The 23,449-nt window shown below is 42.1% G+C and overlaps 1 protein-coding gene across 5 annotated transcripts in view; it reads right to left on the bottom strand.

Moving 5' to 3' along the window:
* ANKRD44 (ankyrin repeat domain 44) overlaps positions 1 to 23,449 on the bottom strand; it is a 128,950-nt gene that overhangs the window by 40,837 nt on the left and 64,664 nt on the right. For all 5 annotated transcript variants that reach the window (XM_030241573.2, XM_030241574.2, XM_050976908.1 and 2 more), the window contains exons 3-9: positions 17,341 to 17,419; positions 11,112 to 11,182; positions 7,355 to 7,555; positions 6,080 to 6,167; positions 4,170 to 4,312; positions 2,633 to 2,845; positions 1,630 to 1,708 (exon numbers count right to left, since the gene is read on the bottom strand). In XM_030241573.2, the coding sequence (XP_030097433.1) occupies positions 1,630 to 1,708; positions 2,633 to 2,845; positions 4,170 to 4,312; positions 6,080 to 6,167; positions 7,355 to 7,555; positions 11,112 to 11,182; positions 17,341 to 17,419 (874 nt within the window). The remainder of the gene's footprint in view (positions 1 to 1,629; positions 1,709 to 2,632; positions 2,846 to 4,169; positions 4,313 to 6,079; positions 6,168 to 7,354; positions 7,556 to 11,111; positions 11,183 to 17,340; positions 17,420 to 23,449) is intronic.

Below are 23,449 nucleotides of genomic sequence, written 5' to 3'. Positions count from 1 at the left end.
AACCTGATCTATTACAAGGCATGCCCTCCCCATGGCAGACAGGCTACAACTAGATGATATTTAAGGCTCCTTCCAACTTTTCTAATCTCTAATTTTTTAATGGTGAACGAAGGTCAGTGAAATGCTTGAACAGTTCCCTGGGGTAGAACATCCACCAGTGGAGGTCTCCACAAACAGAAACTGCACATGGAAAAGTCAGAGAACTGTGCTGTGTTCCCAAAGCCTATTAAACTACTGTACAGGAGAACTGGGATGTTCCAGCTTCTTTTACTCTTGAGAAATATATGCAAGTTAATGCCCACTTTAGCTGACCCATGTAACACTCCCCAGCATTTCTTTTTTTCTCCATTTTAAATAAAGGTATCACACTTGCAGTTTTCCAATTTTAAGGTAACCCATTCTCCCTCTACAAGCTGCTAGGGACAGCAAGCAGAAGTTGAGGCATGGTTAGCCAACTCACTAAATACTGCAAAATGAAACTCTATTGCTTTAAATCATTGACATTTCTCTCTCCCCCAAGATCTCATGGCAATGAGACAAAAAGTCACTTGCAATGGGATCTGTGTACAAATTAGAGGGGCAGAAAACCAAGAGAGAAAGAAGAGAAACCCAAGTAAGTGGAAGAAGAGAGGCATGAAGGGCAGATGAAGAACTGCCAGTCCTTTCACACACAAATCCAACAGCAAGCAAACAATGGCTCTAAGCCTGAGCCTATTAGACTAAACAACTAAAAACTGCAGTCAAGCAGTTTCTTGCATTTTGCCCCAACCCCCTTTTATTATTACTTTTTTTTTTTAATCCCAGGAGAGAGATAACAATTTGCATGATGACCTGAAAGAGGCATAATCTACTGGAACCTCCATTTTAAAACACAATCTTGTTTAAATGTGTCATTACATTTAAAGCACAATTTTTCAACCATCTCCAACACTTCACACTTCAATTCCAAGTTGGGATTTTGGAAATCAAAAAAAAAAACCCAACCAATGAACAAAGCCCAGACCATCCTGTCTCAGGCAGTGGCCCAAACTGGGAAGCTTAAGTAAAGAATCAGTAATAGCAACTTCTGTCATTCAGAAACAGGCCTCTGCCAGATCTCCAACAAGAATAATTGCTATATTCTGTAGTATTTTTGGACAAAAAAAGAGGCCTGGAAAATGACTGATAATCAGGAATCCTGGCTATGCCAGAACAAACAAGGTAGTACTGCTCCTGCCTGCTGAGTGCATAGTCAACACTTCACTGAGACAGTGGCAAGGGATGGTGAGAAAAGCCCAGCTACTGAGTGATGAGTAGAAAAATTGGTTTGAGCTCTCAGAACAGCAGGGCTCCCAAAGGAGGACAACTAGAAAATGGTGCATCCTTCTCAGTATTCTCTGAATACACCTCTGAACTCTTGCTTTCAGGTTAAGAATGTGAATAGATCAACTGGACCACTGTCAGCTGGAAGATTACGGAATTTCGTTAACAACCAGAATCTCAGGTTGTGATGACGTGATGGAATGAGAGCTGTCAGTTCAGCTCAAAAGCAGAAGTTCCTGGGGCTGCCCTCTGGGCCAGAACAACTGAAAACTGCAACAGTGGACATGCCTGATGTCTTGGAGAGCCACTGCAGAGGCACAGACTCACCGTTCTGGATGAGGGTCTGCGAGCGCGTGAACCTCCCGTGGACAGCTGTCATGTGCAGGGGGCTCTTCCCATCCTTGCTCTGACAGGAATGAAACACAGCACTGCTTTAGCATGTGAAGGCTTATGAAAGCAAAGATACACTGAGTACAGAGAAATGTTTTGGGTTTAAGGGAAACAAACTGAGAACAGGGAGGCCAAGCAATGAGAAAATCGATGGGAGTGGTACCACTCTCCACTCACATCACTTCATTTTATTGGCAGGGAGTTTCACCTTCATTGGCAAGCACAATCCCTAACTTCTTAAGAATTCTGAGTTTAAATGGTGCACTGACTATTCACTGATCTTAAGGGACTTGCCAGAGGTGTTAAATGCTGGAAGTTAAACGCTAGTTTCATAGATGGGAAACTGAAATACAAAAATTTTTAACATAAGTAGTCAAAATCTTGTATGAACTCAGAAGACCTCAAGTTTTCTAATCCTTATACCAGTACCCTCTGTTGGATAACAGCAGGTTCCTTTCAGCTTCATCAAGATGTGTAACTTGTGCCTTCAGGAATATTCAGATAATCCTAAGTAGAATCAGAGTTTGTGAGCGGGGGCTCTAAAGCAGGCAACAAGCAACCCTGGAAAGGGAACTTTTTGGAGTCAGGCTTAATTAAATCTGTATTATACGGGGAAGAAAAACACTAAACAGGAATAGTTCTTTGACTTAGCACCATTCCCTGAGATAACATTTTGACAGAGCTCTTGGGCCTATATTTTAGTACTTTTTCGTGTCTTCATGAAAGTGGCTGGCCTAGAGTTCTTATTGCATTTATCAAGGCACTGCAAGCTCCCCTGCTGGGATGTAATCTCCCCCAAACAGTTTCATGATCAACATTCTCAGCACCACTCCAATTCTATCAAGGATTTAAAGCCATGCTGTAGCTGTTGTTACAATTTCCTCCTGAGGTATGCAAAATGGGCTAAAGTAAAACTGTAAATCTGGTATTCAAGTTTTACCTGAATATTAACATCTGCCCCATTATTCACTAGTAGTTCAAGACACAGAGCTCCATGGGTGGAGGCAGCAGCAAAATGCAAGGGGGTGAATCCATTGTTATTAGGCTGATTTACATTAGCACCATAGTCAATCAGCTCATTAACAACAGAGTCCTGACCGTTGTAGCAGGCAATGTGAAGTGCAGTATTTCCATAGATGTTCATCTCATCAATCTGAAGTGAGACAAGGAGACATAGTGAAAATTACAGACATCAGCTTAGCATTTTACGTAACGCATCACACGCTGCAAATGGAAATAGCTGGAGGCCTGAACTGTCACAGGGCATAGCTCTCACCAGACATTTCATCGACAAATTATACTCCCAGACAGCTTCCCTTGGAATGCTTTACCTTTCCTATTATTAACTTTTTATCCTACTGACAATTTCTAAAACCAGTGTGAAGCTTAAAGCTGATAGCAGGACCATGTAGTGACGATAATGATGACAAAATTCCCAACAAGCTGGAAAGATTTTCCATGTAGGTGGAAAAGCAGGATGAATAAAAAGCTCACAATCTTTATATTTAAAAAGATTACAACAGTGACTATTGAGTTTTTGTGAGCAGAACCAGGCATAAGAGCTGTTTACACAGTTTTATTTTGGATAGGGAGTGAGGGTATCTGAGTGAAAGCAATGTGAAAGTGCACAGATATTTACACTTCAATAACAAACCACTTTCAGTAGCTCAGTATAATAAAGATGTAATTAAGATTATGTTACTTCTTGATGACCAACTTAGTATTCAACTGCTGTTCTGTAAAATAGGACAAGACAGATTGCACAAAAGACTCAGGAATGGCATGAACAGCCTTCCATGAAACATAGGCAGCTCAAAGCTCATATCCCCTGTGGTGGAGAATGTGGAACTTAAAGGGACTTATTAGCATAGCACTGTTGATAACAGGAAACAGCTATTCCCCTTCACAGCCAACAGCCTGTGAACATGAACTTCTGACAATTTTCTGGCAGGGCAAGTCAGCTGAAAATGCCATGGCAAAAGCAATGGCTTTATATGACATCTCTGATCAGGCTCCTCTGGCCATCTCACCACTGCTTTGAGGAAGTGACAATAACAAGAAGTGTGTGCCCTGAAAAAAAAGTTATATTCCAGAGTGAAAACAATGTATCAGCTGCAGAGGAAATACAGGTCTGTAAACTGAAACAGCCAGAGCTGATGTTTAGTAAAGAACACAGTGTATATGTCGAGAACAACCACTCACTGTATCAAAGGAAATGCTGACCCAAGGAAAATATCACTACTCCATCTTCCTCTGCAGGAACAGGATATATCTCCTGATTCCTTCAGAAAGGTGGCCTGCAATTTACTGTCCATATCAGCCTTTCTTTAATACAGAATATGGCCTGACTCTTGAACCAATAAACCACATGAAGCATGAGGTGGTCTGGAAAATGGGACCCCTTTTCTTTAGCAGCCTCCATAAGAAAGAAGAAAAGACTATCTCTAAATAGAAATACAGTGCACATTGCCACATACCTCCACCCCCAGGTTAAGGAGTTGTTTCACAATGTTAATCTGCCCATTGGATGCAGCTGCATGCAGTGGGGTGTAACCCTTCTTGTCTTTACAAGTCACTTCTGCACCGTGATTAATCAGTAAGGCAACAACTTCCAGGTGACCTTCAAAAGATAAAAGAGTAATCAATGAGTAGACCATCCCACAGCATCACTTCTCCCAGATTACTGCTTTCTTGCTAACACACTGCCCTTTCACTGCTGTTTCAAAGTGCTTCCACAGTTCTACAAAGGAAGAAAAAGCATTTTCATAAATGTTTCTAATCCTAGCTCCAGGCCCTGTGAAGAAATCCATGCATTCACCTTCTCCAAATGTGTCAAATTTCTCTTTACTGAATTGATTTTCCAGTTGCCAAAAGAACAAAGCCACACCTCTTTTCCATTCATTTCTCTCAAGCTCACAGAGTGTGTTTTATTCTCCCTCTTACAGAGGACAGGGATACAGTGAGCACAGGAGCATGGCAATGCAAGTCTCCCAAACCAGCATCCTATTGATGTCACTTGCAAACACGACTGCTAACACTTCTTGGCTTTTGCTAGAGATAAAAAATAACCTTAATAAATTATAAAATGAAGAGGAATAGTCTTATTGCTTCATGCTGAGGCAGAACAGACTTAGAATTAAATATTTATTATGTCAAACACCATATAAAGTTATGCTCCGTCTTGCACAGCACTTTCATGACAGGGGCAGCTCTGGTCATGTGCAGGACCTAAGAAACCAAATGTACAAAGTCTATAGACAATCAGTGTCCAAAAATAATGAAATATTCCAGCAACTCTGTGAGGGTTTACAGCTCTCATCTCATTATCTAACTTCTGTCAAAATGCACTACAGACTCCATTGCTAATTTGGCCTTAGATGTTACCTAAATACTTTTAAAAGTGCACCATGAATTTCTGAAAACATTTAAATGGAAAAGAGGCGTGGAATTGCACAGCACAACGTAAGAGCCTTTCAAATCTAGAGAGTGAAGTTCAAAGCTCCTTAGCTCGAAAGCCACATCACAGTTGTTGGCAAAAGCCTTTCCATCTGTCTATATCAAAAAACCACACAATATGCTTTTCTCACAGTTGGAAATCTCCTATTATCTCATTCCTAAAAGTGCCAGGATTAAAATAAAGATTTCTGACATGTCAAATAAAGAGTTCCTGGCTGAGGGTGCACAGCTCCCCACAAACTGTAACCTGAAATACACAGCTTGGCCAACAAAAGCTCTTGAACAAGCATGACCACTATCACAGGCAATCTTGTATTTTAAAATTATAATGTCCTGCTGTAAGAAATTTGCCTTTAACTTGAAAATAATAATAAGGCAAACTGTTTGAATTAAGCAGTATTTGGTAACACCACTTATTTTTTGAGGAAATATTCAGTTTCTCTTGTCCACTCTGGAATAAAAGGTGACAATATTCTCCTAACAGGAAAAAAGAGCCTACTGTGCATTTCCTAAGAATATCATTACCTAGCTACTTATACACTGCAATAAACAACAAAATTTTTGATCACAGTTAACTGCATTTCATTGAAAGCACCTTTTAGCAAAAACTGAAACAAATATAACCTGGGGTTTTTTTCTAGCACAAATCTAGTTCAGGTTTGACTTAGAGTAAGTATGAGAAGACCAAAATGAAAAAGTAACACAAAAAAGCCCACAATTAACTGTCTTAAAAAGGAAATCACAGCCCAGATCTCCCTAGCTGCACACCCATAAATGGACAGTGTTTATTTAGATCAGCTGAACCCTTCCCTCTTCAGGATAATTACAACACTCTCTTTCCATGGCCAGGTCTGTTCCTGCCCATTTTAAGACATGCTATCCCCTTTGTGAACAGGAAATTGAAAAGAAGGAGCAGCAGCCCAAGCCTTACCCATGTACGCTGCCCAGTGAAGAGCTCTTCTGTCCTTTTTGTCAAAGGCATTGATGTTTGCCCCCTTGGCTAAGAGCAAGTTCACCATCTAGAAGTAACAACAGAAGGTAAACCAACCCTCCAGATCACACACTCAAAGGTTTATAACAAACCAATCTTGCAATCAAGCTGGGATCACAAAATGATGCATTTGAATGCTCATTTCTCATATTCTCTATCAAAAATATTGAGATTGTGACAGGTAGACACAGGCATTACTGTCTCTTTCCTACAGTCCAGTGTTTTAAAGGCCAAATACCATCACCACTTTACAGGAACTACTATTCCTCTTTCTTCTTTTAATTACAGTACAAGTCATCAACTTCCATTGACAGAAGCTTACTGTTCCAGTCTAAGAGTTTTTATTCCCTATACCTAGATCTTCAGGTGTGGAATGGAAAAATGAGAATCCTTAAATCTAGATCTAAAGACCAGCAAAACCTAGGAGGCAAAAATCTAGGGGCTTTATTTACGTAAGCTTTTTCATATAGTTAAACAAGAATACTAGGAAGGTTTGCTTGTATAAGTAGGAAAAAACAGAAGCAGAAATTAGAAAAGCAGAGTGACTGGACCTCACACAGCTGCATGTTTCTTCAGCATGAAACAAATCCACCAGTTCACCCTGCTTTCCATTCTGCCACTCTTATTTTCACAGGCACTCCAGCTCCAAAGAAGCAAGGAGACCCCGGAGCTGCTGGAAGTGGTGACACAGCCATCATCACATCCAGGAGTGCAAGCACGCCTCACTCATACCCTGGCTCTACACAGCCACTGCTGTGTTCCTGCAAGCAGGAAACTCGTCCCACAGTTTGGGAAGCAGCCAAGTGACAGCAGTCCTGGGGGTCAGGGACATGGGGCTCAGTCTACCCAGCCACAGCGGGTCTAGACTGAATACTAGAGTTGAGTCTAGACTAGTGCTAGACTAGAGTCTTGTTGGGGGATAGATAAAGACAGTGCAGAAGGTGATCTCACCCCTGAGGAGTTGCAGCTGTACTAATTACCAAAGATTAGGAACAGGCCTGCCCTTACCAGGCCACAGCTGTGCCCCATGAGGATGAGTGGGTTAGCCAGGTGAGAAGCAAGCTGGAGTTTGTTGGCTGTGCTATGAAGGAGTCAGCGCTGTGAGGAGCTGCCCGTGAGAAAACACTAAGGAAGCAGGCAACTTTCACAAGAAGACAACAACAGAGTCTAGCCTTGTCCTAGACTGAGCCCAGCACACGAGCACGCAGCGCTCACCTCGATGTGGCCGTTGAGCGCGGCGTGGTGCAGCGCCGTGCGCCCGCCGCGGTCCGACACGTTGACGCTGCTCAGCAGGGGGATCAGGATCTCCGCGCACTTCACGGCCTTGTTGGCGGCGGCCACGTGCAGCGGCGTCTGCCAGTTCTTGTCGCGGGCGTTGACGTCGGCCGAGTGCTTGATGAGCACCTGCACGGCTTCCTGCAACGGCAGCGCGGCCACAGCGCTCAGCTCCAGCTAGCGCACGGCGCCGCCCCGACAGCGCCGGTGCCACACGCGGCACAGAGAACAGCACCCACCCCAAGCGCCTCCCAGGCTGCTGCGATGGCACTGGCCATTCAAATGGCCCCGCACACATCACCTCTGCTGTGGCTGAGAGCAGCAAAAAGGCCTCACAGTCAAAACCTGCCAGGTGGATTTGAAGGTGTCCTATGCAGAGAGCCCATCCTGGTTGGTTGGTTAACCATCAGTGCATCATAGCGGTGCTTCCAGTGAAGAAATGAACTCACTTGAGCCATTCCTGCCATCACTGATGGGCCCAGCCTTGGCCAGCAGCAGGACACTCCTGGAGCTGCCTGGCACTGGCTCTGTCAGACAAGTAGAAGCTTCCAGTAGCCTCTCACAGATGACACTCCCACTACCACACCCTTGCCACTCAAACCCAACACGCACTGCTACAGGGATCACTCACAAAATGAAAAGCACTTCAAAATAACAGCAAAGTGCTGCGCATTTTATTTACAAACAGGAAAAAGGAGAAAATAAAGAAGAACGTGTGAAAACAAAACTTTAGCTTTGCAAAAACATGAGAATGCTGGTGTCCCCAGCTCAGCATTAGCATTCCTTTCCTCCCCAAGGCCTAAGCACAGGGCAAGGGTCTTGACTGCAATATCCACTCTGTCAGCCTGAGACCAAACAACATCTTTTAAGGTTAATTTTGTTGGTTAAAAGTAAATATTTCCCAGTGAGAAAATGTACTGTTCTCTCTTGAGAGCCCCTCTTGCTGGAGAACTCACAATCAGTTCATTTCTGCTCTACTCATGCATATGCCATTAAGCAAGTCAGACAAAACCCACAAATTTTTCTCAAAATTGCATTTCTTTTCTTCTTCCTTCTTCCCCCCACAAACAAACAAAACACAGAGGAACTACTGGAACACAGTAGCATTCAAGCAGCCTTGTCTGATAAATAAAACTCACATGTGGTATGTGGGAGAGCCCTAGTCCTACATAGTAACTTATTCTTCTTCCACAAACTGCAAAGTTTTCTGTTAAGCCCAGCCAAAGTTTTATTAATGAACAACAAATGCATACAGTATGTTTACATAGTACTTTTATATCTAGAATGGCCTAGGAGAGTGCCTGCAGTCTGTATCAACACTGCATACACACTGGGAGTTTTATGTCTTGTCCTCAACTGATCTCAGCAGTTTCATTTTCTACAGCCATCCCACAAACTCTCCTCTCACAGATTTGCTCAGTGAGTGACACTGCATCTCTTACAGCACCAATAATGATATATGACTGCCGATGTCTCAAGAGGATTTTGTTTTTTAAATCACAGGCCTACTATTTTAAGAGTAATTTCAGTGTAATTCACTGGAGACCTATGCAGCTGGGACATGAAGTCAGCAGGAAACTTCATGCACTCTTAGTGAAAGAAAGAAAAAGTTAAAGGAGTATTTTTAGAAGTAAATAATAAGGACTGAATATCCGAAGCTAAAAATACTTAGATTTTAAAAGAAAAACATTTACACTTTTGTGTTTACATCTGCAGTCCGCTGCTCTTTCAGATTTGGGATCAAAAGTTAAAATCCTTATGGAAAAGTTTCAATTCTGTTGTTTTTAGAGCATGAGCTTTACCCTTTTATTATAGTTTCTCCATACGCATGCAGTGCCCAGCCATGGTGTAAGCCTCTGCAGTCAGTGTCTCTAGCTATCCCAAGTTATCACAGTGAAATCTCGAAACTTTTTCAAACTCTTAAGGGCTGAAAGCCGATATATCCATTAAGAATCCTACACAGACACCCTAAGCGTTGCTAATTTGTAAATAAACATAAATCCCTAAAGCCCCTGAATATCATTAAGACATAAGTAAAGAAGGGTCTGTTCTTTTAATCAACATATAAAAGGATTCAAGGAGATAACTTCTAAATCCTCTGAAATCTTCATGATAAAAGACTGATAATAAAATTTGTTGGTGATCATTCTAAAAACAACTGTGCTCACAAGAACTTCCAAAACTACACCAAGTCCTACTGGTCAGCTTCTCACCACTAACTCATCCTCTTCTATCAATGGGAACTCAGAATTCACCTACTGCTATGTATTACTGTCACCATCAGAGCTGCACATCTGTTCACTTGTGTAAGAAGGTAAAAAGCAGAACTTGAAGACCCTCAAAAATAATAAATCCTGTTTCCAAACTGTTAGCAAAAGTAGCAATTATCGTATAAATAATGAAGAAAAAATGCCAGGAGAAGAAAGTTGAATGTGTTTATGAAATAAAACATGAAAAGGGATGCAAGGCTGCTGCCTTCTCCTGCTGCCTCACTAATGCATCTGGGTACTCACTGAGAGGTACCAAAACTGCCAGCACATTTTCTCATCATGCTTCAGCTGACAAAGAGTTAAAAATGAGACACAAAGCCACAGAAAGACACACATTTTCTGCTAGGACTGTGGCTGATGATAAAAATCATGTACTCTGACACATCCAAAACCAGAAACCAAGCACACTGCAATTCCCTCATCAGCAAGACTGTGGCCGTTTCTTAAAGTTTAAGTCTGATCTTTGTTTTCCAACATGGCTTTTTGTGTTTTGCATCATTACAGCATTCACAGTCTATCAGATATTCCTTTCAGAGGGTTCCAGGGGATGCCAGCAGCTGGGAAGCTCAGCCAGCAGCCAAACAATGCCCAAGTTCAGAAGCAAAGCCTAGGATTCCTGCCTCCAGGCTTGGCAAGCGCTGGATTGTTACAGAGGTGATTCGAGTCCATCAGGCTCTGGAAGACAGCCACCCTCTGTCTGTTTCACAACCCCTCCCCTCATCCCCAGCAGCCAATTCAGTCTGCAGTTGGGCTCACTGGTAACCAAGGATTGGGAGGGTGAAAGCAGACAGGGAGGTCCACAAAGGAAAGCCAAGAATAATGGTGCAGTTGGAAACAGAGTAATGGCCGAGCTGCACTCCCAGTAGTTATTGCTGCTCCTTTTTAAGATAGCAGTGGAAGAGGTACAACATGATCCCAGAATATTTCTATTTGTTAAGTAGAAGAAATATGGGCAAACCCTCCCTTCTGCATGAATCAAATGCATTAACAGAAAACCTAACGGATGCCTTGAAATGTAATTAACCAAAACAAATTATGTGGTAATGCACGTTGGATCACATCCACATCCACTCCCTTCTGGCACACACACAGCATGCACACACCCACAGGGATTTATTTCTCATTTTTCACCACCTGAAGATAGTGTGGGCACTGTAGACCACTGTGGACTCTGTCCCACGTGAGTCCTGCTCACCACTCCCTGTGACTTGCTATGATGATGTAAAGCAAGGTGGGAATCAGGCACATGAAGGCTCAAGAGCAGCTACAGGTAAGATGCAAACACTGACCTCCAGCTGCAAAGCCCTGCATGCAGGAAATGCCTTCTCTCTTTGCATGCCCATGCCACCTACCACAGCTCTCCAGGGTTTGCTCTCCCCCCAGCATGCTGGTGATGTGTAAAAGCAGGGTAATCAAATCTTACTCACTTCACTTCTTGAAGCAACTGCTCGATGGAGAGGAGTCAGCCACATATTGTCCTTGGCATTGACACGAGCGCCTGCAAACAGACAGCAGAGGTTACATGCATGCCTTGGGTGTGCCACTGAGAGCCCTGCCCAGCTGCTTCCCAGGAACCAGAGCTGAGTACTTGGTACTCCCAGTGCTCCCCAGGACTCTCCTGGCACCATGCTCACCTTGAAAATGTTTTTACAGATGTCAGATAGATGAAGTGGGATTCAGAAATAAAGGAATCAGCTAGATAGGACTATTATTAGGAATTGCTTTGTTTACAGGACACAAAAGAAGCAAGATTTGCTGGAAGGAATTGCATCTGTATGCATGTACACGTGTGTCTATGGGGATGTAATTTTTTAGACCAACTGACACAGCTGGGGGGAAGAAAAGCACCCTTTGCTCAAAGCACTTTGCTCTTTGTAGACATGAAAGGAACTAGCCTGGGCAACCACCTCTTGTTTCCAGCTCCATCAGGCAGACCACCAAAAAACAATCACTTCCCTGCTTCACAAATCCTGCTGGGATCAAGAAAACAGGACCAGGAAATGCTCACCTTGGAGACAGAGCTGGGCACTTACTCCATCAGGTTCTGTGGGTGTTACTGGGCAAACAACAGAAGAGCAGGGCTGAAGAACACAACTCATCTGTGCAGTTCAGTGCTAACAGGTGTTCTGACAAGGGCAGCTGGGCAAGAGGATGGATTTGGGCTGGCTTGCCAGAAAAAAGGATAAAGGAAGAATATTTGATAACCACAGTGGTCCTGGCTGACTGCAACCCCCCAGTTTTCTTTTTTCAAGACGTATCCTGTACATTTGTGGGATAAAAAAGATTTCTTTGCAAGAAATACTAAAGCTATTCACTGATGTGATACCTCAGGAAGGACATCTAGTGATAAGGACTAGAGAAACTAATTTATAAAAGGGCTTAACCTGAAAATATTGTGCCTCACAGCATTAGTCTGAGAAGGGTAGCACATGCAGAAAATAATGTAGAGAAGCACAGCCTGGGTGAGCCTCTGAACTTCATGAACAAAGGGATGTTAAAGCTTCATTTTGCACCATAACTTCAGTGCATTCAAAAGGCTGTAATTAATAAATCTCACTCTCTGAATCACCAGTACTTTCTGAGAGCTGATTCTCAGGAATATTAAGATGCTTGCCTGTGAATCACAGTGGTTACTGGGAATCATTCTAGATAATCAGAGAAGAAACAAGTTCTTGCATATTTCCACAAGTCAGGATGCAGTTTTTTTGGCTGCAAGAAAAACAATTCCACTTTCTTAACTACTGCAACAATTAGAGGCAATCCTCCAAACTCACCTCAGAACCTGGTCTCTGGTGATACAACCTGCCCTCTGGAAAAACACCCTTTGGAAAAGATACAGTTTCAAAGAGTTCTCTAATTAATCTAAGGAAGGAAGCTTTTGCCTTCTTTTTTCTTTGTGAGAAGGCCATTACAGTTGACACATTAGCATCCTGCCCTTTGCCTGCACTGTGTGAGGCTCTAGAGACCAATAAAGCAATGACTTTCTTCACCATCAGGAAGCTGACAGGACTTCAAGGCACCTTCCATTATCCTGGTTTGGCCTGGTAGGGGTCTTGGAGATGGAAACTGCTCGTGTGAATTCCTGGTGATGGACAGCAAATAGCTCTTTTTGGGTTTAGGAACTGGTTTTGTATTTGCCTTGGGGGTTTTTGCCTTATGTTCTTAACTAAGGTTTCTTTTGTTTTATCTCTACCCATTCACTAACTCCTACAAGCAGAGGGTTACAAATAAGAAAGGCTAAAAAGTAGAGTAGCAAAGCATGACCAACATTATTCCTCAGTATTTAACAACTCCAGCAGCACTGGTGAGTACAAAGATGAGAAACCTAGAGAAGTATCTCCATCAGTAGCTATTCATGCCCTTCACTGATCCACTTACCTTTGAGAAACTGAAATAGTTACCAAGAAAGCAACTGAAGAAAACAGCAAAAGGAAAACATGACCAGTGTAAATAAAATAATGCACAGCACACTATCAGCCTTTTCTTTCTCAGCTGTTTTCCATCCCTTTACCTCTTTGTGCCTCTTTATGTGAAAAGAGTGAAACTGCTCTTAGGTGTCTAATGCAGTGCATCAGTTGAAGTTGTTTGTGATTTCTGTTTTCCAGGAGCTACACAATTCACCTGTTGCCTGTTACAGAACATGCTCTTGTGCATTTACTGAGATGCACATCTTCTGAAGAGATGGTTCAAAACATTTCTTCTTGTACTGCCACTTCCTTCACCAAAATTCAGCTTCTAGGTTCCCAGCAGCTCTTCACAGGCAATGGTTAACGACAGTGAAAAAACTTCACCAGCATGGATGCACTCATTTGGGGACAGAAAATATCTGTCATTTTAAGGATGATCAAGCAGAGGCACTGGGAGAGCAATGCTCATGTTTTCAAAGGTGTCCCCTGCACTCCAGGAACTTGGGGACCCATCCTGTGACAGCCCTGAGGACAGCCCTTTGAAAGCAGAGTAACACAGAAATACAGTTTTAAAGAGTAAGTGCTCTAGAACATGCTGCCACATCTAAAATGGGCTGTGTACAAACCCCAGAAGCTTCAATTCTCAAGACCATCCCACAACACATCCTCCAAGTCAACCAGAAATTCAGTGTCCCTCTCTTCACTCTGGACCAAGCACCCTAACCACGTCTCAGTGCACTCCTACAACACTCCATGAATTAATCTGTGTGTCTATAAGGACAAAGAGGGCTGTAAAGCACTCAAATTGGTGTAAATTGTGTCATTCATGGCACAATCTTCCTTGAAAATAGAATTTACTTTCAAGATTTCACTTAAAATCCTTTCAGATAGCCACAGCACCCACCCACCCTATAAAATACCTCCTTTAAAAAAGAAGCTCTTCAGAGTAAAGCCTTTTCTCAGCCTCACTTTCTCCACCATGCTCTTCCTGAGCCTGACAGAAAGGCTTAGCTGTAGGGATTTGCTTTGTGAGGCTGAAGTAGGCAACATAACACATAATGTTACAGATAAAATCAACAGAGAGGAAACTTTCTGTATTCTACTTTTCTTTAATATGGCTGTTTTGTAATCTTTGCCATTATTCACTCTCAAATTTTTTCTGCCAAAAGAGGAAATAAATCTGAAACCACCTCTGTTCTTTTGAGATCTGAAATAAACAACTCAATGCTGGCTTTCAGGAATAAAGTTAACATCTCTTCATCATAACCAAAGTACACTTTTCCATCCAGCACATCTGCCAAATCCACATCTCTAGATTTCACAGGTTAAATCTCCAATATTAGGGATAGTCAATGGAGGAAGAAACTGTACTCTTTAACCTATTAATGCCATTATTTACTTGCCCCTTCCCAGCTTTTCCTGGAAGACACAGCAGCAAGCCCACCAAAACGTAAGGACAGCTTCCTGGCAAGCCCAGAGCTTTCTGAAATAGCAAAGCAAGGTAATATTGCCAAGATGGGCAGTGCCTTGGTGGGGAGCAAGGGGTAAGGGGCTAAGCTCAAACATGATGCTCTCAGGAACCAGCCCAAATGGGAATGGAGATTGTATTTGCCCAGACAATTGTTCCTGCACAGCCATGACTGTGGCACCACACAGAAATTCCTTCTGTGAGATGTTACCTTGCTCCTTCTCCTTTCTGACAGAAAGGAGGTGAAGAAGTACTCAAAGCTCCCTGCTTTCATCTAGTCTGGCAAAACAAAACCACTCAGCACCCTTCCCCAGTTTGAACCATCTGATTATGGATCAGACCTTGGGGCTGGTGTAAACCCATCTGGCTCTGACATTTAATGGGCCAGGGAGACTCACAGCAGCTGAGGGATCTGGCACTCTCTCTCCTGTATCAGTTTCCAAGCAGAGTTCAATTCAGTGGCTGCCTGGAAAGCCATTCCAGGTCTGTCCCAACCACCTGGGCAGGAATTGCATTCATTAGACAATACATTTATTTGTGCCACCACCAGTTTATGGACCACAAATCTCAGAAGGTACATTTTTCATTTAATGTCTCTCCTGAACACTGTACAAAATGAAATGTGTTGATACTGCTCCTAGCTTCTGCTCATGCTGAGACATTGCTTGACACCAACAGCAAGTGTGTGCTTTCTCTCTGTGAAAACATCATTGCATTTTAAGACAGACAACGAAGTTTTTCTGCTTATGTAACTAAATGTTATGTTCAGATGAATATTTTATGATACACTTTCACTACTATTACCATTTGCTGACTGAAGAGGTGAAGCAAGGGAAGATGCTGCACTTGTCCTTGCAGCCTAGTTCAGGGAGAGCTCACAGTCCCAAAGAGGTGTTTATAACAACTTATAAACATGCTCCTCCTATTCTGAGAAACCTCCAACCTGGTCTTGGATACAATACTCCTGCTCATCATGAGTAATGATACTGCAGATATTAAAGAACAATGAATAAGTAGAATATACAACACAAAATTAATTTTGACTCATGCTGAGCTAGTGGGGAAAGGTCCACACAGTTACTGCAGACTGAACCCAAGGAACCCAAGTCCCACTGACACAAAGTTCCATTTCTAAAAGCACACATTTTAAGTATTTCACACTCATTTGGACATATAATAACTCCCCAAGATGCATCACCTACATTTTATGCTGTTGATCAGACAAACCCTATAACCCATGGATGACATTTTGGCAGTGAGGTGCTAGAAATAAGTGTCCCAGAAGAACTCTAGAAAGCCTTCTTCCCTCATCAGGAACATTCACTGGGACATTTTTGGATGCTCTTTGGGAAAAACCAGCAAAACAGTTTCACCTTTCTCTTTATGAAGATACTGCCTGTGCTGATGCTTGCAAAACTTGAAAAAACACATTGCTCCTGCAATCTCCTCACACCACAGCGGAACAGCAGTGTGTGACAAACACCACACACTGCAAGAACACAGGCACAGATTAAACTTATTAACTCCTTCCTCCCAAGGAAGAAAGTCATGCTTGCATTTAGCACATTGAAACCCCCCCAAGAATAGCCTGCCAGCAGAGCACTGCTCTTTTCAACCATCCTGCTGCCAGCAGGGCTAGAGCAGAAAGAGCTGATGTATGATGGATGCCCAGCTAGTCACCCTCACTAAGCAATTAAGCAACCCAGAATTCCCCCAAAATGAACAGAGGAAACACAGCTACAGCAAACTGAGCTCTCATTTTCTGCCTTCTCCAGGTCTGGCTAGACTGGTGAGCCAAAGAAATACAATTGTGTGGTCTGCATGTACCCAACAACAGCCTGGTCTGACTTGGCAATTCAGTGCTTGGAGCAGGAGGCTGCATCAGGTCATCTCCAGAAATACCTCCCAGCCTGAATTATTCTAGGAGTCAAGGCTGGAAATTAGAAGGTGCCTTGTAATCAAAGGGCTGAGAATACTGAAATAACTTTTAAAAATAAATGGAATTCATTTGAAGAAGCTGTCTAAAAAAATTGTGAAACCAACTGCGTAGCAAGGTTGCTTGCAAGGGGTTACAAGTTTGTACCATAAGGCTCCTTTCAGCCCCACATTCTTAAATCCCCATAAGCTTTACTCTTACTGTTCTCCAGCTTAGAAAAACACTGCCTTTGAAATCTGCCAGCACATCCAGGAGTTTGCCATGAGTTATGCTCCCTTCTTGAGAGATGACTGCTTTATGCTTTGTTCTGACATATTTAGATCGTGTTTGCTGTCACTACAACAGTTGGGAAACATTTTTTTTAAATTTCTTTTGTTTAGATACTTCCTACTGCACAGCTCCTAATATCCAAATAAACTTCCTGATTCTTAGAAACATGTTTCTAATGTAAATAGCACTTACAATTCATTTAAGCTGATTAATAACTTTTTTTGCTCTTATTCCATAATTTTTGCTTAACAGGAATTCTTGGATTGTACTCCAGGATATGAAGCCACATTTCAAATATGTATTTGAGCAAGTTTCTGAATCATAAATACTGTCAGTTTGAAGGCTTTATAAGTTGTTAAAAGCTAGTTACTTTGTTTATTAATTCTTCTCAGTCATAGGGTGCATTTTATGATTTTATCACCAAATTTAAATATAGTTTCTAAGCTTGCAAGAAATGCAACAAGCTCTGTGAAACTCAGAAATGAACAATGCCCAAAACTCCCTCATATATGCTTTGCTGTAGCTTTAAAATGAGCTGATTTACCAATTCACAGCAGTAAGGGACTGTACCTTACCTGACAAAATGAGAAGCTCAATGATGTCTGCATCCCCCAGGAATGATGCAACGTGAAGAGGTGTCCTTTTCTCAGCATCCTACAAAACCACAGGGTGCCCAGTTACAAACATGGTCAACAAGTGCAGCCATTGGTGTTAAAGAGCAAAGGATTTGTAAATATTTCTTTTTCTGTGTGCATTTCTGATTAGAAATGCAATCTCAGCCAGTGAAACAACAAAATTCAAGACCTCAACAACACTCTTCCTCCCAATAGCCCTCTATTTTTTATCACTCATTTCCACCAGACCTTGCAGAGATATTGCCTTTAGTCTGATATTGTTACAGGTAGATGAAATCAAAGCTATAATGAGCAAAGACAGCATCTTCAGGTCTCTTTCAGAAACATTTTCCACTGTTAGATACACAGCAACATAATCCAGATGCTTCTGGACATCAGACTTTGTAATGCAGTTTGCACCAACAGCACAACACCAGAGTCTTCAAAAGGATAACTCAGGAGAATTATATGGAACCACAGACAAGGTCAAGATGCAAACTCTTCTTGGTCTACAAAGTTCTTGTACACCATAGCCTGGATATCTTCAGCAGCCCAAGGTGGGCATGTACATCCTGACTGACCTTTAAACATAAATAAAGTATTACCAGTCAAATCTGTCTTTAAACTTATAAGAATTGCTAAGATACATATATATACACATATATATTCTGAAGTTATATATATATATATATATATATATATATATATACACATATATATTCTGAAGTTATATATATATATATATATAAAAACTTCTGAAGTTACATATATATATATATATATATATATATATATATATATATATATAAAAATAACTTTCGAAATACATGCACGGTTCTTTTAATTTTCCAAATTAAGGAGTCCATTTCACAGGGGTTTTTTTATTATTATTTCAAGGGGTATAAATACAGTGTTCACAAACCCCCTTTATTTCATTGCTTTATTTAGCTGATTCCATAACACAGGCCTTTAAAAGAAATTGCTAAATATAACATTATGGGCAACAACAATCACAAGAACTGCTAATACTGCTCATTGTGCTGTTTCCAGTCCTAAATGTATTTTGTTAGCAATCCAACTTATTGCAACTTACTAGCATTAAATATTTTAAACTGGTAACAAATTCAACACTTCCTGCAAACAGTATCAACAGAGAAATCCTACCAATATTTACATCCTGTCCCTGAAAAAGATCTCCGAGCCTGTCACTTTCAACATGCCCAAGTAATCACAAGCTATTTTGGAATATCTTCAAAGTATGCTATAAATGTGGACAAATCTGTGCAGCAGAAACATTTGTCATGGGAATGTTGAAAATTGTTTTCCACCACTGACAAGTACAGAGCCACTGATCACCAGAACAGTTTATGTTTAATTTTCATGTTTGTATGTTTTTTGAAACATACATCATGTACATAATCCTCAAATTCTGCCATGTTGGGTTTTGATCTTAGGTATTGGGCATGCAGATGAAACACTCTGCAGACTGGTTACATAAAACCCTGACTGTCAGAGGGTAGGAGCTCTTACAGGCTTTCACCTTCTCACATGGTGGGCAAATCAAAGGAATATTAAGCAGTGTTCACTCAGGAACCAGTATCACAAGTTACTCTCATATGCTTCACTCCTAACACCACAAAACAGCTTCTACAGGCTACGTAAGTGCATGTGAGATCTTCCAGAGCTTTCATATTCCCTGTCCTAAAGCTACCCATGGCAAAAAATACCCTGACTGATCAAACCTATATAGAACAATAGAACCAGGTGGGTTTTTTTTTTTTCCCCTTAGTTTGTTGTTATTAAAGCATGAAGCTCTCTTGAGTACAACACAGTACCTGTAACAGCCATTGTACCTGTCAGTGCAGCACAGCCAAGACTGGCAAGGGCAGAGCACTTGGAAGTTGAATGCTGATGGTACAAAACCAAGCAATTTTCTGTCTCATGGAACCAAGGCTACCCAGTGCTTTGTTGATCATAAGCAATTTTCTGTATTAAACTGTAAATCTGATGCAAATTTGGTAACTGAGGGAGGAAAGGACATGAAACAGAAAATTTTACTCTTCTGTAAAAGGAAGAACTAACTCTGTAAGCTTTCTAAGCTTTCAGTTTTTAAATCAATACAAAGCCCTATCACATGGAGTGTGAATCCAGTTTTCAGAGAAAGACAGGCTGGTCACAAAACTGAATTTAAGCTTTATTGCTCCAAGAGGAATAAACCCTAAAATTTCTCCATTTATCACAACCAGGCACAAACCAGCACACAGGCAACATTTTCAGGAGTTTAGCAGGGAGAAACCCACACACTACACCTGCAGCTGAGCATGTGGTGAACAACTCACTGGAGAACAGCCCTGAGCTCCTGCACAGACTGTGCACAGTGAACAACTCACTGGAGAACATCCCTGAGCTCCTGCACAGACTGTGCACAGTGAACAACTCACTGGAGAACACCCCTGAGCTCCTGCTCAGACTGTGCACAGTGAACAACTCACTGGAGAACATCCCTGAGCTCCTGCTCAGACTGTGCACAGTGAACAACTCACTGGAGAACATCCGTGAGCTCCTGTCCAGGCTGTGCACAGTGAACAACTCACTGGAGAACACCCCTGAGCTCCTGCACAGACTGTGCACAGTGAACAACTCACTGGAGAACATCCCTGAGCTCCTGCTCAGACTGTGCACAGTGAACAACTCACTGGAGAACATCCCTGAGCTCCTGCTCAGACTGTGCACAGTGAACAACTCACTGGAGAACATCCCTGAGCTCCTGCACAGACTGTGCACACTGAACAACTCACTGGAGAACACCCCTGAGCTCCTGCTCAGACTGTGCACAGTGAACAACTCACTGGAGAACATCCCTGAGCTCCTGCACAGACTGTGCACAGTGAACAACTCACTGGAGAACATCCGTGAGCTCCTGCTCAGACTGTGCACAGTGAACAACTCACTGGAGAACATCCCTGAGCTCCTGCTCAGGCTGTGCACAGTGAACAACTCACTGGAGAACATCCCTGAGCTCCTGTTCAGACTGTGCACACTGACAACTCACCGGAGAACATCCCTGAGCTCCTGTTCAGACTGTGCACAGTGAACAACTCACTGGAGAACACCCCTGAGCTCCTGTCCAGACTGTGGCACAGTGAACAACTCACTGGAGAACATCCCTGAGCTCCTGCACAGACTGTGCACAGTGAACAACTCACTGGAGAACATCCCTGAGCTCCTGTTCAGACTGTGCACAGTGAACAACTCACTGGAGAACATCCCTGAGCTCCTGCACAGACTGTGCACAGTGAACAACTCACTGGAGAACATCCCTGAGCTCCTGCACAGACTGTGCACAGTGAACAACTCACTGGAGAACACCCCTGAGCCGCTGCTCAGACTGTGCACAGCACTGGTACCCCCAAGAGAGGAACTGAGGCTTCTGCCTGTCTGTCCCACCACTGCCATGTGTCCCCCTCAGAGCCCTGACCCCTCACAGCCACAGCTCCTCACTGTCTGGCTCAGCACCCCAACACTCATCCAGCTCCAGCTCCTCATCCTGTGCTGCTGGGAACAGGAGCACAGAAGTGAATCAATAATGATCTAAACACTGGAGGCTACACACAGAGAGAGGGATAAAACTTGTCCTTTCAAGGAAAGGCTTGGCAGAGCCCCAAACCTCAACATACATTATCAAGGCAAGGAAAGTAAGTGGGGGGAAGAGATGATAACAGGATTACAAAAAGCATTAAGAGAAATAATCAGACCTGCTTCGAGTGCAGTTCTCAGGAGAACAAAAGGTCAGCAAGAGACAGTAGATAAGCTATAAACAATGGCTAGAAAACCACACTGAGATGAGATAAACTCTCTTTCCAGTACCTAAAGGGAGCCTACAAGAGAGGTGGAGAGGGACTTTTCACAAGAGAGGGTAGTGATAGGACAAGGGGAAATGGCTTCAAGCTGAAAAAGGGCAGGTTTAGATCAGATACTGAGAATAAATTCTTTACTGTGCAGGTGGTGAGGGACTGACACAGGCTGTCCAGAGGAGCTGTGGATGCCCTGTTCCTGGAAGTGTTCAGGGCCAGGTTGGATGGAGCTTTGAGCAACCTGGTCTAGTGAAAGGGGAAAGGTGCCCCTCATGGCAGGAGTTTGGAATGAGATGATCTTCAATGTCACTTCCAACCCAGAGCATTCCATGCTTCTATGAAAACTGTATCAGTTCACAGAAAAGATGATGCTGCAGGTTAACATTATCTATACACCATTTTTTTTTATAATACAGATAAAAAAAACTAAGAATCTAACAGCCAGGCAATCAGGAACAGAAGGCCTCAGCAACAAAAACACTCAACACTTGCTTACACTGCTCAAGTGATCACAGTGGCACAGATAAGGCCCTCACAGGCTTAAAGTTAGACTAGTCCTTAAGTGCTTTATTGGATCAGAGCCTGGGGTACATGAAGATTAGCAGAACAGTGAGCTGAATGAATCATATCAGCACATGTAAAATTATCAGGCACATTAAGGAAAGGCACATCCATTTTCTCCATGTCAAAGGAGATAATGGATTTGAATTTTGGTATCAACTGCAACTGCTCAGATCAGGTGATGCTTATAAGGACAGAGTTACTTACCATTAAAATGTAAATGCAACTGCTGCAGAAAATAAATGTATGTAACCTTTCTTTGTCACCAAACTGACTGAGCAGCTAACAGGAATAGTTGGAGTTTACAGAAGGAGTTTAAACCACCACAGAAACAGAGTTACTGAAGCCTTTGGATTCCCACCACCTTCAAAATGTGCCTGGGTGGCAGAATAAAGCACTTCAATGAATATAACTTCCACTGATCAAGTCCAACCAAAATAATGACAGAAACAAACCTCCTGCTCATTCATTCCACAGTGAACAACTCACTGGAGAACATCCCTGATGTTCTCAGGGATGTTCTCCAGTGGCTGTGCTATTTAAATGAGCTATACTCAGTTGTTACATCTGAGTATAGCTCATTTAAATAGCACAGCCATTAAAAAAAATTTCAGATACAAGTTAACTTCAGAAAAATTAAATATTGGGAACTGTTAGGAACTACTGAAGAGGCTAAAAGCTTATGAGCACCTATTTCTTAGCTATTTACAACTGTTTGGAGCCAAAAGCTGATGTTGTACCAAGAAAATCTCTGCTGCATCTAGGATTTCCTCCTCCTCATACATTCTTTTATTAAAGCCTGTAATTCAGAGAGTAAATCAAAGTGTTTGACTGTGAGCACCACAGGTGAAAGTCAAGCTGTGTAACTTATACTTTGTGCTCTTTCTTCTGCATCATAACAGGAATTCCCATCTGAAAATGCAGATCCTCATTACAGCACCTCTCATCCCACAGTCTTCAGTTCAGCCTCAGAAATTAACATTTTTCTGGGCTGAGTTTGAATTGCCAAGTGTTCATGAAGCAGAAGAGGCAAATACTTTGATCTTTCAGAACAAGAAAAATGATCTTTTTTTCTCCCCCTTTATCTAATAATGGCCTTCCATGTGGCTGACAGTGACTTTTAGGTTAGAAAAGCATAACTTTAGAAATTAATTATTAATTCCAGACTGAGACCATAGAAACTGTTATCCTAAAGAATGAAAATATTTTGATGATTACTGATGTTCACTGTAAGACTCAAAAGATAGACTTGAACAACTCCTCCACTTTTATAAACACAGTATTGACTTTGGATGGGGGGGTGTTAAGGCATGGGAGCACACATCACTCAGGATGGGAAAAGACTTAGAAAATTCAATTATTTCAGGATGATAGAGGTGCAGCCAAACCCTGCCATGAGATTTTAATGGACTACACATCCTAAAGTGCCTCAAACTGATGAGATGAGTCACCAGCACAGATATATATAACATAGTAACCATTACTACACTACCACGCTGTTGCAATGCAACCCAGAATATTTCAGGCTCTCAGTCTCTCCAGCAGAATCTTCTTCACAGTTCCAAAATTTTCTTTATAAAGTATTAAAAAAAAAAAATCTAACCAAAAAAAAATATTTCATCTAAACAGAAATCATGCATTGAGAACATCAGTGT

Source organism: Serinus canaria, chromosome 7 (genome assembly GCF_022539315.1).
Source record: "Serinus canaria isolate serCan28SL12 chromosome 7, serCan2020, whole genome shotgun sequence".
NCBI classification, from domain to species: Eukaryota; Metazoa; Chordata; class Aves; order Passeriformes; family Fringillidae; genus Serinus; species Serinus canaria.
This window is presented reverse-complemented; position numbering and strand designations above follow the sequence as displayed.